At 43.2% G+C, this 19070-nt stretch overlaps 2 protein-coding genes across 3 annotated transcripts; one reads left to right on the top strand and one right to left on the bottom strand.

Moving 5' to 3' along the window:
* Nucleotides 1–10536: 10536 nt before the first annotated feature.
* Nucleotides 10537–11557, top strand: LOC125534123 (histone H4). Its single transcript, XM_048697420.1, has 2 exons — nt 10537–10930; nt 11418–11557. The coding sequence occupies exon 1, from the start codon at nt 10572–10574 to the stop codon at nt 10881–10883; it is 312 nt and encodes a 103-aa protein (XP_048553377.1). The 5' UTR covers nt 10537–10571; the 3' UTR covers nt 10884–10930; nt 11418–11557.
* A 1902-nt stretch (nt 11558–13459) lies between these two features.
* On the bottom strand, nt 13460–18536 carry LOC125539771 (pollen-specific leucine-rich repeat extensin-like protein 2). Of its 2 annotated transcripts, none has more exons than XM_048703285.1 (5): nt 17481–18536; nt 15307–16054; nt 15073–15226; nt 14791–14853; nt 13460–13903 (listed from the first exon to the last, which is right to left on the bottom strand). In XM_048703285.1, the coding sequence occupies exons 1-5, from the start codon at nt 18376–18378 to the stop codon at nt 13751–13753; spliced, it is 2016 nt and encodes a 671-aa protein (XP_048559242.1). In that variant the 5' UTR covers nt 18379–18536; the 3' UTR covers nt 13460–13750. The 2 variants fall into 2 exon arrangements, with proteins under 2 accessions (XP_048559242.1, XP_048559241.1); XM_048703284.1 differs by having other exon boundaries at nt 15073–15229; nt 17481–18535.
* Between the last annotated feature and the right edge of the window lie 534 nt (nt 18537–19070).

The raw sequence follows: 19070 nt of genomic DNA, 5'->3' as shown, positions 1-19070 counted from the left end.
AACTGTTCACGATTTAAAAAAACCACATTTATCAAAAAATGTTCAGAATTCAAACAGTTTTTCACATCCTATGAAAAATATTTCGTATTTTCAAATTTGTGTCACATTTTTAATACTGTTTTTGGAATTTCGTAAATTCTTTCATAAATAATGTATTTAAAAAATGTATCGGATTGTTGGCAGTGGACTCGACTGGGCCAGCCCACCAGACATGAAGCGAGTTTTTTTTTCCTTAACACGCACGTAAAAAATTCTTTCTTTCTTTTTCTTAATGGGGGACGTAATAATTCCAAAACAAAAAAACATGTTGTGGACTCGAACTTGGGACCTGGTAGCCACTACACCAGACGACTATGACTGACGTAGCAGAGGCCCGAAATATTTAATCAGAAACCAAAGCGCCGAACATTGTAAAGATTATTGAAAACGTATTTATTTATGAAATCTTTGAACATTTTATAAAGTGTGAGAACTTTTTGAAAATTTCGAATACTTTTAAAAAACCAACAACTTTGAAAAAGCGAACACCTCTGTAAACATTTTTTGAAACCTGAACAAATTTTTAAAGTGCAAATGCTTTTTGAAACATAATTTTTTTCTGCAACCTGAACAAAATATTAAAGTGCGGACACATTTTGATACATAAACATTTTCTGAAACCTGAAAATATTTTGTGACATCTAAAAAATATCACAAGTTTTAAAAAATGTACGGGCCAATCCAAATGTTTATACATTGTATAATAATATTTGTTTGATTCAAAAAAATGTTTTATACATTAAAAATGTAACATTTAAAGAATGATCACGAGTTCCAAAAAATGTGTTTGTGACATTTTTAAAAGAATGTGTTTACAATGTAAAAAAATGTTTGCGTGATGTAAAAAAATGTGTCAAAACCTTAACAGAATATATGTGGCATGTCCTTGAAAAAAGTGTATGCATATTTAAAAATGTTGAACCACGTAAAAGAGTGCTGTGTAGTTTTATTAAATGTTTATCATCATTAATAAAATGTAAAGCATGTAGTTGAAAAAATATTACCATGTATTCAAAAGTTTTGAAAACATGTAATTTATAAATGTACATAATATATTTGAAAATATCAAAAGTTTATCCAAAAATAATTAATGTGTGCGTTAAAAATGTACATTAGGTACTGAGAAAAATTAGACATGTGTAAAAATGAAAAAAGAAATGAAAACGCAAAAGGAAGAAACTAAGAAAAAACCAGATTAGTGCGCGCGCGAGCAATTGCGCTACTGGGCCGGCCCAATTCACTAAATCCCGGCCATGTTCTGTAAGGTTTAAAATAGACCGGGATTAGAGAGTTTGGTGTGCTGATTTCAGGGATTGAGAGTTTGGGGTTTGATTTAGCTTTCGCCTACAAATTGAAGGTTTGTTTTGGACTTTTTCCATTGGAGAATGAAAAAAATAAGGAAGTGCCCTCACGGTAGCGCACAAGGGAGTATTGGAGAATGAAAAAAAATAAGGAAGTGTCCTCACGACGGCGCACAAGGGAGTACTATTTTTTAGTAGAACACAAGTAGTACTAGAGCAGGGGTAGGAAGATGAGTTCGTGGGTCCATCTGTGTACGTTAACTAATTTGTTTGGGCAAAGCTCAGATAATAAAAAAAAATCTTCCCATCAAAACAACCAACTATCTGTAAAATTACCAAACAAAAATGCCCAAAGCTTTAACACATAAAAATAGTTTTAAAATATTTCAAAAAATATGTTCATATTTTTTGAAAACACTTTAAAATTCCCGAAAAAACACTTTTTACTGTTAATTTATAGAGAAATTTTTCAATTTTCATAAAAATGTTAACTATTCATCAAAAGGTGTTACATTTTTAATGTATACATTAGAAGCTAACGTACAAAAAAGCAAACGGAACGAAAGAAGAGTGCGCTACTGGACCGTCCCACTGCCTCCTCGCCTAAACCGAGCCAACTTTTTGTGTCGCTAGAAGCGAGATATACGCGGCTGTTTTCTTTATGTGTGACTTCGAGCACACGATGGACGACACGAAAGTACCCAAAATAACACGACAGGACGAACAGTACAAGATTATCTCTTATTCTCCTTTTTAGTATTATTTCATTATCTCCGCCCAACTTAGTTGTTTTAAATTTGTTAGATACGGATGTATCATACATCTATATTCAAACAAATATTGAGTCAACTAATTAGGCACGGAAGGAGTATTATTATCATATATACATAAGAAGTTGATCCTCATTATTCTATTTATCTTAACATGCACGCATGCCACCTCATCAAAGGTCCACCACTACATACATGAGGAAAAGTTTTTCATTATTAATTGATCTCATGCATACCTTTCACCACATCACACATGCCACCTTATCAAAGGTCCACTCAAAATGCATGATTTTTTTTTCATTACGTTATGCCACTTATATTAAAAAAATCTAACTACACAATAATCAAATACAATATATAATATTTATTTTTAGCTTTAATTTAACTATGAAAGTTTCATACAATTAAATCACTAAAATATAGTGTAATCGGTTCCCGCGGCAACGCGCAGGGTATTCTCTAGTATTCTTAATGTGCCGTCGCCAACACACAACTGGAGTAAACCTTTTCTTATTCTATATGCACGTTATTATGTCCAATAGTACAAAATCACGAACACCGTCGCCGTTAATTCGAAGCTGGCAGCAGAGCGCGTTCGCAAGTGTAAAGTGTTCATCCATGTTCCCACCAAGCCACGCATGAGGATAAACAATATGGGGTGGCAGATTTCACACGACGATTCCCCTCGTATATAAGCCAACCGTCCAAGCACAAACTCAGCACCAAACAAAAAGGCATACTCCTACACCTGAAGACACCAACAGTGGAGATAAGAGTTCAATAGGGACAATATTGCCCCAGAGATGGCTAGTAGATCATCTATGCTGCAACTGTTGGTCGTGGCAATAGTCGTGGCGCAGTTTCTCGGGTCGGAAGCCGGCGGCATTTCCATCTACTGGGGTCAGAATGGTGAAGAGGGCACGCTGGCTGCAACCTGCGCCACTGGCAACTACAAATTTATCAACATCGCCTTCCTTTCCTCCTTCGGCAATGGCCAGCCGCCAGTCCTCAACCTGGCAGGCCACTGCGTCCCAACCAACGGCGGGTGCGCTAGTCTAAGTCCTCAACATGCAATGCCAGATCTTGCTGCAGGTATTTGAGAATCTTAAACGGTCATAGTAGGTTCTTTACAAGACACAATATTTCAAATGTTTAAACATATGAGAATATGCATTAGTAAGTTGATTGCACAAGGTCGTGGATCGGGTAGGAGGACAAGCTCAATTCGATTACTATTTTTTCATCTCTTGTTATGTCATATAGAACTGGAAACAGTTTTTGATGGGATATTCGATTACTATTCGATTACAAAGAACCACCTCCGATGGAGGCATCGAAACGGTTTTTGATGGGATATTTGGACTCCTTGATATCGCTCAAATATTCAGATGAGGAGCTTCTGAAAGGTAAATAGGTTGTTGCATATTGTTTGCCCGAACCGCAAGTGATACCATCTGTTGCTCACAACATCGCATGGGTTTTGCCTATGGAGGGTTGGTCAAAGCTCAACGTTGATGGTTCTTGGTCTTTAGATGGGAAGGCAGGAGCTGGCATGGTCCTCCGAGACAACAAGGGCCAGATCATATATACATCATGCAGGGAGCTCTTTTCATGCAGGAATGCATTGGAGTCTGAACTAAGTGCATGTATGGAGGGTCTCTCACTAGCAATTCAGAGAACGGAGCTACCTATTCAGGTCGAAATGGACTCACGGGAGGCCTTGAACATGATCACAAATGATTCGCCTGATAGGTCACTGTTCTCATCATTGGTAAAGGAAATCAAGCACCTGAGGAGTCTTCGTAATACTATTTTCAAGTATGTTCATCGTAGTCAAAATAATGTTAGTGATTTTTTGGCAAATTTTGCTAGAACCAAGAGTAGAACAGTAGTGTGGCTTAACTCTGGTTTATCAGAGGTCATTGAACTTTGTAATGCAGACTGTGGACTTACCACTTGAGTAATACAAAGTTTAAACCGCAAAAAAAAGAACTGGAAGAACTCAGTTGAGAAGAGAAACTAAAAATATTAGTGTAGTTATTTATTTGTGTTAGGAACCACATGTGAGTAAAAGTATATTTATTTATTCATATCTCTTCGAAGATTGTTAGTCCCACATATAGGTAGGGATGCATCTGTTTATTGGTGAAGATTGTTGGTCTCACATGTGGACCGACCGCCAACGCCAACCTTTATAGTTGGAAAAGACCGAACGCTTGTTTATGTCTGTTTTGCATAAATACTAGTTTTCAGGCATTTTAACCAGAGCACTGCATAATCCTTAGTTTTTATAGGTTTTGTTAGTTTTGTTTTATCTTTTCTGTGTGTTTTCAAATTCCCATGTGATGGTGTCCTGGATTAGGGGTGCACACCACGTCGGCATGTCATTCATGGGTCGGCCGAGGACCCAACAACAACTGAAGAATGGGCCACACATGCTCTGGCCCTCGGCGTGCTCAAGATGGGATCCTCCGAAGACTTGGTGTATACTTCAAGGCATATTCAAATGATCTACATTTTCAAATGAGGAAATGTGGACTAATGATAATTAGTTCAACAGGAAAAGCTTTGCATGTCATGGCTGGTTTTCATTTATATTAAATGGCGTTGGGTGCACAGAGAACAAATGCAAAGCCTCTTTTGAGCAAAGCTGCAAAAAGCAAAGAAATATTGAAGAGGCAACACAACAAACCCAATCCCCACCCACGCCCATAAATAATAGAAAATTACTCACCCCATCCTATGGTGGGATCGACCAAAGTCAAAACACACTCCAAATCTAGAGCTGTTAAAATCTTAGAATGCTCAAATGAACAATGCTAAGGCTGCAAGGATCTCGGAAACAAACTCGCGTGCGTATGCGGATGAGGATGAAGTCAGGGATGCACGATTTTACCTGGGTTGGGTAAGAATCCTACTTATTTTCTTTGTCTTCCATTATGATCTTAATGCAAAAGTATGATGGTGGCTAACATGAGTGAAACTATAACAATCTAGATTCCTGCAATAGATCTACATATCTTGCCACAATGCCGATGCAAAGCGCTTCTCTGCATCCATCTACATCATGGTGTTATACTGGTGTTAAAATAGCTTGTTCTCCTGCTTCTACCTATGGGTCCTTATATGTAGGTGTTCTACTGTGGTATCCAAGATGAGGAACCTAGACCTAACTCCTACCGACAAAGGATTAAGGCATAACTTCCTTAATCTTGATGAATGTGCACTCAACCACGCAATCTTTCTTATCTGCTCCAGTTTCCATAAGCCACACATGTCGGAAGGGGAGGTTCCATAGTTGTTTAGGACTTGTACATGGATATGCCTTCCGTGGGTTTGATGTCTCATGTGTATAATCATATTTATAAAAAAATGAGTATATATGTTGATAGACCTCATGAGTAGCATTAGTTCTCGTTGAGGTGATTGGACGATCCGTTGTGGTGAAGGGCGTGTTGACACCATGAGCATCGAGCACTGAGACAACCAGAATCATCATACATCCTCATCGTTGTCTCGACATCTCGCTTGTGCACCTCACAAAATCCCCTGCTACCCCTAATGAGTCCAAAATGCATCATATCATTTTGGCTCATTTGTTGCATAGCCTCATAGTAAAAACACCATATTATGTTCTACTAGCATGATGTCTGTGGATTGCTATGAAACTATAAAATACAAGGAGATAGGTCACTACCTTAAGAAGTCGTTAAAATATGTTCATACCCTATAACCTTTGCATGTGGTTCATGATTAAAAAAAAGCAAAACATGCAATGCCATAGTAGGTTCTTTACAAGACACAACATTTCATAAGTTGAAACATATGAGAATATGCATTAGTAAGTTGATTGGACAAGGTCGTGGACCGGGTAGGAGGACAAGCTCTAACCGATTACAATTTTTTCACTCTCTTGTTGTGTCATATAGGACTGGAAGAACTCAGTTGAGAAGAGAAACTAAAAATATTATTGTAGTTGTTTATTTGTGTTAGTTCACACATGTGAGTAAAAGTATATTTACTTATTTATCTTTCTTCGAAGATTGTTGGTCCCACATATAGGTAGGGATGTATTTGTTTATTGGTGAAGGTTGTTGGTCTCACATATAGGTATGAATCAATGGTTTTTTTCGAGCTTTGAGAACAATGGGATTACAGAAAAACGATCTTATTATTCAATGCTATGAGAAGTAGTGCTAGAGAATGTTACGGTTGTTGAAATATTGCTAAAGAATGTTGGCAAGATGGCGGGGTCATTATTTTCAAGGCTGAGGATAGAACGCATAGTCGGCATTCTTCCTCTTGAGAAGATCGTGGAAGGAAACTCTACTAGAAGGCAATCTCCGATCATATATAGGATGTCTTGCAAATTACATAGTGGGTGTTTTTTTTCTTATGTTTATTTATATGGTCAATGGTGCACTATCATGTGTGTGACATCGCATACAGTTTTGTAAGAACAATACACTCTTCCTGAAGGAAAAAAAGGTTCCTCGAGCCGTCCACGGTTGACAGTATGTGATATCTCCATAATATTACAGGCGACTTTTTAACCATATGGATATCTTCATATCACGTACCATAACTCTCAAAACCGTCTACGATATGTCTAGTGTCGTAGACAGCTCACAAAAATATAATCGCAATTCACCCAAACATGGTTGACACAAAATTAAGAACCATACAATTGAACTATTCATCACACTCAAGCATCCAACACAAAACTGACCACTCTTTATAATGTCTGCATATGTACAAGGAACTAAGTTATTGTTGTTTATATTCCTGGAAGTAGAATTATTTAGCTAGGAAATTTGGAAATGGTTAGGCATGAAGATGAAGAAATATTTTTACAAAAATGAAACCAAATTTCAGTCTATCATCTTCATAATTGGCCTCATGGCAGTCATTTTCTCCATCATTTCGCACAATCTTAACGCCAAGGTCCAAAACACACTAGCACAGTAATACATAAAATACCCGAGAGGATTGTACTTGAAGACAACAACTTCACTAAGAAATAGGTGATCATTCAGGGATGCTATTTGGTCTAACCCAATAAAAAGTTTGTCTGTGGTTTATCACCCTCAAGCTAACACCTTCAAGAAGAATATCGTCGTCACATGTACGTTATAGCTAGATCACAAGTTTTCACCAGCAAAAGGACAAACTCATTTCTCAATTCGCCAAAGCCATCATCCACCATCTCTACCTTTCGGTGCTTGCTCACAAACAACACTATGCTAGATGGCTTCTTCCGCAAAAAGAAAAAACATTGTACCATGATCTCATACAAGAAAGAAATCTGGTTGCTCGCCCTGGAATCGGTGGATAGATTTTCTCAGAGGTAGGGAAGCCGACATAGTTGCCTCCTGAAGCCATCGAGCCTCTGTCCAATGTCAACAATTAATGCAAGCAAGACTTTCTCCCTCATCTTGTTTGCAAATGTCATTACATATCTGTATGATGTAATGAATTGTATAAAATGTGCATTTAGATGTACATGACTACTAGTACAATGATTGGACTTCTACTTTAGAAGAAACATAATTTTTTAAGAATATCAAACACCTCAGAAAATCATTTGAGTTTCAAGGTGCATTTGTTTTGTTTCTATCGATTTTTTTACGCTCAAGAACCTCCTCCAAAACCAAGGGGCTACTCGCCATGATGTGCTTGTACCCGCTAGTATGCTAAGTAGTACTTCCTATGACGATGTAATAAATTTAAAACACACATCCTTAAGCCGACCTCAGTGTTGTTGTTACGCCAATGCCAATGTTGCGGTGACGGTCATCATATCCACGCTCTTGCACGGTTTTTCTTCGCATATCACATCTTGAGTGTCTCTATCCCATACCTATAGGCCACAATTAGCAAATGTCGCAGGGTCGCCATAATGTAACCTTCGCCATTGCGCGGCAGAGAGTCCGTGTATAGTCTATGTCCGTTCGTCTAAAGATAATTACAATAGCGCCAAATAGTATTTCTTCGTCCGCAAGGATGGGGGTGTGGGGTGGATTTTTATTTTTATTTTATAAAAGTGACTCAGATCTATCATAAATGTTCACCAAAGCACAAATCATCATAAAAATATAATAAAAAATTACATTGAAGGCTCTGGATTATTGACCGACTATTGTCGTTGCTGATGCGCTGTTGTTGACGCTTCCATACCAGAGCCTACTTGGCCTTACCAATAATAGCCAGGAAGTCTCCGGAGGTGTAGTCGTCCCCGTTGAACCCTTGAATCGGCCCAAAGAACCTGACGCCAAATCTCGTCATAGAGTACGCACAACCAGAATCCTAACTTTGCCGCCTCGACGAGTCGACGGGAATCTATGTCGAAGCTCCGTCTAATCTGCCCCAAAGGACGAACTTAAGGAGGACCGGAGCTCAAAAATTGACTCAAAGATAAAGTGTCGCCTCTAAGAGCAACTCTAGCAGACCCAGCAAAACGCCCAGCCCGCAAAAATTTCGGCGAGTATGCGGGCTCGGCCCAATTTTTCGGCCAGAACAGAGCCCGCGTACTCGCCCGGCCCGCCATTTTTTTTGCCGCAGCCCGCAAACCGCACGCCCCGAGCACTATAATTGCGGTTCCGCGACCCTTTTGTGGGTCCAAACCCTATCCCCCGCCGCCGCGAGCCACCCGATTCCCCTTTCCCCTCTCCACATTTCTCGCCGCCGGCGACCACCCGCCCCGCCTCCAGCCGCCATGTGTGGCCGAATGTGGAGCTCCGGACGAGGCTCCGGCAGCAGATCCGGCCGTGAGAGGGACCCGGAGCGCGAGCGGCGCGTCCGGTCGGACGGCGTGAGGAAGCGCAGCGCCCGGAAGTGGACCAACCATGGGATGTCGCCGCCGGCGAGCTTCAACCACCGCGAGATGGAGGAGTACGACCGCCGGCGCGCGTCCTTCTCCTCCATGAGGTCTTCCTACACCGGATCCTCATCGTCCTCCGGCGCGGGCTTTCTCCCCATGAAGAGGGAGTGGTCGGACGACGAGGAGGAGCCGGAGGAGCCGACGTCGTTCGCCTTCGTCTCGGTGAAGGAGGAGCCCGAGGAGCCCGCTCCGCTCGGCCGTCGCGGAGTCGTCGGGCCTGAGGACTACGTCGCGGACTTCGACGCCGTTGCTGCCGCCATCGCCGAGCGGAGCGTGCGTGAGGAGGCGGAGCGCCGGCGCCACACCGAGGAGATCGAAGCCCTCGAGTGGCGGCAGGCGGTCGCCGACAACTTCGCCGCCAACGAGAAGGCTGAGGAGTGGCGCCGCATCCGCGCGGAGCAGGCGGCGAAGTACGTCGACCTGTGCAGCTCCGGCGAGGAGGATTGAGCGTCGCTCGGCCTCCACAGCGTCGTCCATTTTGCCTCGACCTCGCCGCCGTCAGATCCGACCCCCTCTACTACTAGTTAACGTAGCATGTAGGATGATGTATGCTTAATTTGTTGATCATGTAGTATGTATGAACTCTGTAGTATGTGATGTGATGAACTATATTTGTGCAATTTCTCCCGCGAAAGTGTCTTCTCAAATTATGCAAGTTTAGATACGGTATCTGATCGGCTGCGCATGTTTTCGACCCGCAAACGCGATCTTCGTGAAACTGCAAACGCGTTTTGCGGGTCAATTTTTGCGGGAATCTGCTAGAGTTGCTCTAAGAGGACTAAAATCCAACCTACTCATTTTGTTTCCATTTACTTGACATATTAGCTTTGTCTCGAGTCAAACTTATAAACTTTGACTAAGTTTATACAAAACGTTGTTAACATCCACAATAGCAAATCAATATTATTAGAATCATTTCATAACATATATATTTGTTAATGTGAAAGTTTAGATTGTTTTCAATAAATTTGGTCAAAGCTAATATAAGGAGTAGATGAAAACATATGAAGTATGTATTTATGGGAGCCGAGGCACAAGGATTCCCCTCCCTGCCACCACCCGCTAAAACGACAGATAGAGGGTGGGCGAATCCACGTGTTTGCCAATGAAGATCTGGGTGGGCAAATCTACATGTTTGCTAGCGGAGATCGAGAGAAGGAAGCTTTGCCCTAATCACCTTGCGGAGAGGAAATATATCCCTACGAATGAGGCAGACCAGCACCCTCAGAGTGCCGGCAATTATAAATGCCATGAAATCTATAATTTCCTTGGTTGTCAGTTCTCAGATGATGAACGAACACACGAATTTTGTGGCAAGAAAGCAAATGGCGCGCTTGGAACCGGCAAAATCCAATATTTTGAGCTCCCTCCCGCCTCGCTGGACGATGACATTTGAGACCGCGTCAGCGATCCGCGCCATCTCTCCTCGGATCGAGATCCTGGCCGTCCATTTTCGTCCGGATCCAAGGGCAGGCCGCACCCTCCTCCCTTGTTAAATTCCCCTTCGATTCTCACTCCGGAGCAGCAGCCGCTCCGCCGTCTCCACCCAATTGCATCTGCTCGGCGCTCCAAGCCACCATCATGTCCGGCCGCGGCAAGGGCGGGAAGGGTCTGGGCAAGGGCGGCGCCAAGCGCCACCGGAAGGTGCTGCGGGACAACATCCAGGGCATCACGAAGCCGGCGATCCGGCGGCTGGCGCGGCGGGGCGGCGTGAAGCGCATCTCGGGGCTCATCTACGAGGAGACCCGCGGCGTGCTCAAGATCTTCCTCGAGAACGTCATCCGCGACGCCGTCACCTACACCGAGCACGCCCGCCGCAAGACCGTCACCGCCATGGACGTCGTCTACGCGCTCAAGCGACAGGGCCGCACCCTCTACGGCTTCGGCGGCTGATCTGGTGCTGCTGCTCCGTCCAGTCTCTGCCAGCTGCTGTTCCATCGGTCTGTGTGGTAGTTATCTTGGATGCATCTCTCGATATGTTTCTGTAAGCTTGTTAAATTCTTCCCAGCAAGAAAGATTAGGAGATAATCTACTAGTTGAGGTAAATATCGGAAATTCATGAATCAATCTCTAAGCAAACATTACAGTAGACTGCTATGGGTGTGTCGTGTGAATGATATTTGGGCTTACAGAAAGATCTTCACTGTTTTTGTCAGACATTGTTGCATTACTTCAGGAAGACAGGAATGAACCTGCGTGCCTCATTGTTTGCTGCTTGTGAAATTCGTTGATGTAGAATTTTGTGTGTGTTTTGCTGAATAGGCACCAAAATTTCTGTCTCTACCATGCAGATCGCTGAGGTCAAAATTAGTTGTGTTTCTGTTTTTTATTTTTTTACATGCAGGAACGTTCTCTGAATTTAAGTGTGCGTTTTCATCAGTCATACTGAATAGTGATTTGTATCTTTTTGTTTGCTTTTTGTTTCAGATCTGTGTTCTGAAACTCTGGAGACCTGAGTTCGAAAGTAATAAAATAGCATGGTGGCCGCTCTCGACTTTTTCGCCTCTATTGATCTCCTTCCTCTTGCCAACCATGGCTTCTTTTTCAGTAGAACTAGTGTGCTGCGACTGTTGGTGTTGGTGTGTGTGTGTGTGCGCGGCAGTGTGGGGCCTTTATGTTGTTGGACAATATGGACATTTGACTTAGATGGCTCGTAATCTAGCCGATGGAGTATGCATAGCGTTTCACTGTTTTTGCAGCGAAGCGAATGGCCGGGCATTTCTAGTTGAGTGTTCTTTTTTCTGTGAGCTTTGTTATATTGGTAGTTGTCTTCTCTTTCATTTCATAACCTGTGTTTGTAAGAACATGACATGTGAGGAATGAATCGGCACAGGCTCGCAACGTAATGGCACTCGTGTTTGGGGTAGTTCTGTGTGTGTGTGTGAGTGTGACATTGATAAAAGATAAATGGTTTCAGCAACCGCACCTTGCAGAACCAACTAGTTATATATACCACTAGTGATCGGGTGCATCCACTATATGCATCACGAGTCATTTCACCATCCTTTTTCTATTTCAAGCTACCAATAGAAAAATGCAAGGGAAAACAATTCATTACGACCACCGATCAAGTGTGCTGCCTCCATTCTCCAGTCACTGAGGCTCGACGCCCTCGTCATCAATTGTTAGCAAAAGTAATGCAAAACAACACCAAAAAAAGGGATCAGGTTATAGCTTAAGAGTAGGAGACATCGGGAAAGGAACAATCAATATGAAATGGAAACAGGAGACTTCGGGGTGCAAAGGCTTGGGAAGATACCATGCTGCCTTCGACCAGTCTACGTGCCTGAGGGCCTTAGCAACACTGCCTGGCCTACCGGGAGCGCACATTACCTTTGTCGTTGTTTCCTCATCCACATTCTCCATCAACGCGTGTGCAAAGTATTTCTCGGTGTCTTCTCATAATGGAAGACTCGGCACAATACTTCAATGGATATGATGGCTACGAAAGCATTCACCTTGGTGAGATGGTGGCCGAGGGCATGGAGACAGGGGTAAGTGACGAGTTGCACCAGCTCTGGGCAGCCATTGAACTCTAAAATAAATACAAGGTTTTCGTTCTGGCCTTTAGAGCCCATTTATCTCTTAATGACCTTTTTTATAGGATCCCCAAGCAAATGATCCCGTTTTGTTTGTGGGATTGCTGTGTTGAGAAGCATTGCCCTCTACAACCTTTGTTGTTTCAGCAATCGCAGTAGTACGCAAATGATCAAATTAGTTTATAAAGCAAAATATTAGTTAGATCTCAATCAAATTCAAATGGAAATTCCGGTCCTTTGAAAACTGAAATCACTGAACTCCGGTCATCGGGATGCTTTTGCACGGTTTGGATTATACTCCTTTCTTACCGTCTAACGTATGCTAAAGTGGTGATGACTTCAAAAGAACCGGCAATCGGCCGATCATCACGGTTTTTAGCATTAATTATTAGCTTCCACGGTATCAGCTTGGGGGAAAGTTCCCAGGTCGTTGTATGAAGGCATGGATGGTTTTTCATTGAGCAGGCATCTCAGGCTATCAAAACAGCGGGATTAAAAACAAAAGGATTTTATTATTCAATGCAATGGGAAATATGTTGCAACAGTTTACAGCTGTTCAAAATATTGGTGAAGAATGCTGGAGAAATGGTGGAGGTACTTTTGTCAAGGCCGATGACGGCTTCAGTGTTTCTCCATGTGAAGGTACTTTATTGATCTTATTATATTTGTTTACAGAGGGAGTAATATTTTAAAATTTTAGTGGTGGTTGATGTTTGTTAGATTTACAATTATTTGTGTGGTCAATGGCAGATCAGTCAAACGTTTTCAAAGTTGCAATAAAATATTCCAATGTCAAACGAAAACGGTTCCTCGAGTCTATCATACTTCCATCATTTTCCATGCTGAGTTCAGCTGCGTTGAACTACTCATATTAACTCAAACTTACATACTGCAGAGTATAAAGGAATACAAATTACCACAAAACATGCATTAAGACCCATAATGTCCTATCCATCACCTCCATAAAGAGCAAACACGCCCGTCCTTTCGTCCCTTAACAACAGCAGTTTACACAGTTGAGTGGTTCGGATCACCTTAATAACAAAGAAGGGTTTCGACCAAAGGTTGTAGTGTGTTCATATTGACAGAGGAGAACAGGCGACCGTAGCATAATCTTTTGTATCTCTGAGAGATGAAATGCACAGGGCAAAGCAACTAATTACAGTGACCTCTTCTCTATTGTGGGGGAAAAAAAACTGGGCCACCAACCGACCTCTTACCTCATCGCTTCCTTTTGGCTCCTGAGCTTCGCTTTGCTGTGGAACTGGAACTGGCCTTGTTTGCCGTAGAAGAACCCCGTTTGGCTCTAGCAGAACCTTCCTTCTTGACTGTACTTTTCTTCTTCTTGAAGTTGCGAAATCCCTTGCCGCTTTCCTGCAGGGAACATTTAGTCAGATAGCAGTACCAATAATGCAGTGAAGGGAATAAGGTTATTTCCATTGACCCGTTGGCATCACGCTACTCTAAAAAACACTGGTTTTATCACTTCCAGGAAAGATTCTAGGATTGATTGACCAATGTTTTTCTTAAACATTTCCATGGAACCCAAATAACACACACCGTCACATATACACATGTGTGGTTTGTTTGAATCTCAAACAGGCTAAATTCTAGCCTTGCTTAGCAAAGAGAACAATACTTTTTCAAAGAAAACAAGCTTTGCTAAGCAAGTTTGTTCAATGCTCATAACCGCCCACATATCCTTGCCTGGAAAGGAGAACCAGATCAATTCTCCCCATTCAGCAAGGGAGCAGAGAAAATCTCACCTAGTCTGGCAGACAACATGTTTAGGTGTTAAATAATCTCATGTAGAGATCATATCTACGGTAAGCATCCAACTGGTAATATCCTCCCTACTTTTCTTACTCCGACAAGATTACATGTAGTGAATCTGGATAGCTTCAACTGAAAGTACTAAAATATTTAGCGAAGAAATTAACCTCAATATTATAAGTATTTTCAGCCTAGGTTTTAGAGCGCAGGAGCCAAACAATCATCCCAGCCACACTGGGGTGCAGCTCAACTGATTTATCTTCTCCTAGCTTACCATGCTGAAGCTATAGAATAAACAATCCCTACAGTAACCTTATTAAGATTGCAAAGAAGTTCATTTCCTAGGGCTATAATAAGGCAGAATGGCGGATAAATGGTTTTCATATATGAGCACAGATTTTTTTCCCAAAACGGATATATGAGCACAGAATAAACCAGGAGAAAGTAGATGTATCTTTGTTAATTTTCAGAATAGAGAAGCATTTTACCTTTCTGTATTGTTTATAGGCATCACGGCCAGTTAACTCCTGTCCATTTTTAGAGACATAAACCTGCAGCAATAATAAGATTAATGAAGCAAGTGATGAATGCATAGCACTAAAACAGAAGTGGCTAGAAGGCCTTCATTTTATCAAAAACTTGTTCAGGACATTAACAGCTCTCAGGCAGGTTCCAGGGGGCCTCCAGGCCCAGCATGAAGCACGCAGGGTAGCAATCAAACAAGCTCTTACAGAAAATTAACTGGAACTCTGAAAATTAAACATTCTTACCTTCCTGCCATCCTCTCCAGTGAACCAATGGCCAGAGCCAGACTGACTTCCCCCAGCATGTACCCTTCTTTTGCCAAAATCTGTTGGGACAGAAGTCCTACTGTTGGGAGTCACCCACCGATCATTAGCACCACTACTCTGGCCAAACTGGCTCCTACTAAAAAGAAGCAAAAGAACAGCAATTAGCAAATGACACTACCAAGAAATTAAAGCATGGATTATGATGTGTCTTACCTGTAGTTCAGATTTTCTTCTACAATGTACTCATTTCCCTCGGAAGTGCCAGCCCCAATGGGAACAAAGTGCTTTAATCTTTCACGGACCAGGTTCTGCACCATCTGATCACGGTGACAGAAATAATGCATGGCAGGTGGATGGTTGTCCGTCAGATTCTCTTCGAGTACAACTCCGGTTGAAGTGCTTTCATGCTGGAAATGTTCCCCAATTTCACTAACAGAGCTGTATGGTCGTGAAACCTTGGAGCCAGAAAAACTGTTGGTTTTTGTCTGCTGGGATGGTGTTGAGTGTTGGACAGATTTGAAATACTCGCTGCAGAAGTGATCAAGAGCAGGTGTCGCCCAACTGTCCTTCAGTATATCTTCACTCTTCTGGACAACAGTGCTCCCTTCAGATTTACTGTTTTGCTGCGATACAGGCTTCTTCTGCATATACTTGTGCACGGATTCCTGTCTCTTCTTGATAGGACTCATGGGCTTCTTTGGTTTACTTTGTTTCCTGTTATCATCTGAATCAGTGTCCGAATCAACAAAATAAATTTTCCTCAGTGGGCTTATTGTTATCTTAGGAAGTAGCTTCTTCGTGCAGCTTTCTTCTAGGGGTTTTGAAGCAACAGAATTTGACATTGGTGTAGATTTTGTTGTCTTGGCTTTGCTTGTTGATTGAGTCATCAGTACACTGCGGTTCAGAAGAGAGAATTTTGAATTGCTAGAAGTCCTGCAACTACCAACTGATGGTGTCATGCCTGCAAGTAGATAAGAGAAGATGACTTAAATACAAGTGCTAAAGGTTCTCAAAGGAAAAACATAACAACAACTTTATTGCCGATGTTGTCAATGCATGGATTAAAAACAGGGAGCTAAAGGAAAAGGATCATGTCTACATAAAATTTGTTTGAGCACACCGCTATTTACTCCCTTTACTGACAACACAAAAACACATATCTGCTCAGTACACTACAAAACAAATTCATTTTCTGGAACACAGCACCTCAATTTAAAATCTCTTCCTAACCTAACAGTTGAGAGAAAACACTTAATTTTTTTCGTTCATATCAGGATTTGCTCACAGTGGCTGTTGATAATTTCATTTCAGAATGCTACAAGCTAAACAAAACACATTTTTAACCAAAAAAATGAGAACATTTCAGCATGAATAATTCAACTTTTTGCAGCCACGTTTCAGGAAAAAAGTTGGCACAGGGCATGTGAGCACCAAATGAAAACACTGCATATTATTAAGGTTCAACATACTCAGATGATTCAGTTTCAGCTACATCGCATAGAAAGTAGTTAAAGGTTCATCCACATAATAACAGAATGCTGATAATATCACCAGAGAAATGAAGCAGGTCGATTCAGTCAGTTCAAGTGTGGTCTAAGCCACAATAGGCAAGAAACTGTGCTGTTTACATAATTTGTCTGAAATGCTTAGGCTAGAAAAGATTTTTTTAGTAGAGGCAGTTTGCTCTAGCAAATGAAGTGTGTTAAATAACAGCACTGAGCAAAACTGTGTTTACCGACGTGCGCAAAAAAATGGTGGAAAATAACTATGTACCGGAGCAAACTTTGCATGTATATTGGGCTAGCAGTTGCTTGTTGGGGCACTTTGCTGTCATGGATCAAAATTGCAATTGAATGGATTTTAATCATTGTTCATCAAGCAGACATAATATATGAAACTGTTTCTTTCTTCTTATGCTGAAAATGTCTGGTCTAGGAGGGAAACAGCAGATGATATTGTGAAATCAATCTGTGTGCAAGGCAGATTAGGTAAATTTCAGCTGTTTTTGTCACCATACAGATCCAGAATGAATCAATTTTCAATACTAATACTAAAAATAACCAAAAATGATCCCATGATTTCTGAAGGTATGTTTAAATATCTAGATGCTACACTACCTGGTTATGTGTACAAAAACGAACTACGTTGCCACAAAATTGAACAAATAGAGTCAGCATTTCCATTGTTCATTCAATTTTTTCACATACTAGTAGACTACACAAGGAATCAACTATGCATATTTCTATGGAAGATATCCAGCAATAGATTCACTGATTTACACAGGCATGTGGAGATAATTAATCACAATTGCATGATTAGTAACAAACACCTCTTAAGTAAGAGAATTGAACAGAAATTCCACAAATAGAGACCAGCGTTTCCCTCACCTCGTGGTGGCTCCTCGTCACTGAAATCTTCAATTTCGTCCTCGTAGCTCCCAATATCCCCAAGTGGTGCCGCCTTCCGGCTGAAATCCGGAGATGCTTCCGTAGCCAGGGGCGGTGCTGCCCTAGGAGGAGGAGGAGGCGCCATAGAACGCGGTGCAGGGCCTCTCCGCAACCTCTTCAGTCGATTCGTCTCCGGCTGCGGAGGCAGGGGGTCCGGGTCAAGGGCTCCGCCGGCAACGAAGTTGTCGTCGTCGTCGATTCCGAGTGAGAACGAGGGCGCGTCGGGCGCCTCGTAACCCGGCGCAGGACCCCTCCGCAACCTCTTCAGTCGATTCGTCTCCGGTTGCGGAGGCAGGGGGTCCGGGTCAAGGGTTCCGCCGGCAAAGTCGTCGTCGTCGTCGAGTCCGAGGGAGAACGAGGGCGCGTCGGGCGCCTCGTAGCGCGGCGCCTGCTCCTTCCGGCGGCCTCCAGCGGGGAGGTGGTGGGGTTCGCTGGCTCCCCCGTCGTCGTCGTCGTCGTCCAATCCGAGGGAGAACGAGGGCGCGTCGGGCGCCTCGTAACGCCGCGGCCGCTCCTCCCGGCGGGCTCCAGCGGGGATCTGGGGCTCGCCGGCGCCCCCGTCGTCGTCGTCGAAGCCGAGGCCGAGCGAGAACGAGGGGGCGTCAGGCGCCTCGTACCGTTGCGCGACCTCCTCAGAGCGGCCCCCGGCAGGGACCCGGGGCTCGTCGCCGTCGTCGTCGTCGTAGCACTCGAAATCGAGACCCAGAGAGAAGGACGGCGCGTCGGGCGCCTCGTACCCTCGCGCCTCCTCGCGCGGGTCGCCTCCGTCGTCGGCGTCGGCGGGGGTCGGGTCGTCGAGGTCGAGGCCGAGGGAGAAGGAGGGGGCCGTGAAATCCATGGCGACGGCGCGGCGGGAGAAGCTGGCTAGGGTTAGGGGATCGGGATTTGGGGGAATGGAGGGAACGCAGGGGAGGTGGCCAGTTGGGATTTGGCGTTTCAGAGCAGGGGAGGATGGGGGCGACTGCGAGAGACCGCAGGATGGAGATCTGGCGGCGGGGAGGTCGATTAAGAGGGCCACTCGGTGGCGGGAGAGCTTTGTTTCGTAAATTTCAGTGGAGGGAACCGTGGAAATTCGAACGGATCTCCGTGCTGCTCTCGACCTGTTTGGCGGAAATCGGCCAAAATTCGTGTGAAATTTGTTGTGCGCCGTGCGTTTCTACCTACGTGGACTTGTGATGTCTATTTCCATATGGTGCTGCACTTTTGATGTGACGTTAATTTTCTCTATGCGCCTTTCATGTGACGGCGATCCGTTTGATGTCTTCGACGCCGAGTGCAATCGACTAAATTCATGTGAAATTTGTTGTGTTGTTCCGGACCGCCCCCTGAACGGAACAACATCACACAGAAGGTGTACAGTACCATTGGGCCATTGCCAGTGAGCTGTTGAACGGGCAGGGCTTTGTTTCCCTTCTGGTGCAAATGATACTTTCTGTGAATAAATGGAAACTAGGCATGCATTGAGTGGACTGTGGCATGTCTGAAACACACGATTTCTAAAGAAAATTCCAAACCAAACTTACATGCAGA

The sequence above is a fragment of the Triticum urartu genome, chromosome 2, assembly GCF_003073215.2.
Source record: "Triticum urartu cultivar G1812 chromosome 2, Tu2.1, whole genome shotgun sequence".
NCBI classification, from domain to species: domain Eukaryota; kingdom Viridiplantae; phylum Streptophyta; class Magnoliopsida; order Poales; family Poaceae; genus Triticum; species Triticum urartu.
This window is presented reverse-complemented; position numbering and strand designations above follow the sequence as displayed.

What these genes read in the sequence shown, in the direction of transcription:
- LOC125534123 (XM_048697420.1), top strand. Translation starts at nt 10,572, where the DNA reads ATGTCCGGCCGCGGCAAGGGCGGGAAGGGTCTGGGCAAGGGCGGCGCC.
- LOC125539771 (XM_048703284.1), bottom strand. Translation starts at nt 18,378, where the DNA reads ATGGATTTCACGGCCCCCTCCTTCTCCCTCGGCCTCGACCTCGACGAC. An exon ending in CTGGAGAGGATGGCAGGAAG is followed by an intron (nt 14,854 to 15,072) that starts GTAAGAATGTTT and finishes TTATTGCTGCAG; the next exon opens with GTTTATGTCTCTAAAAATGG. An exon ending in CCTATAAACAATACAGAAAG is followed by an intron (nt 13,904 to 14,790) that starts GTAAAATGCTTC and finishes TGTTCCCTGCAG; the next exon opens with GAAAGCGGCAAGGGATTTCG.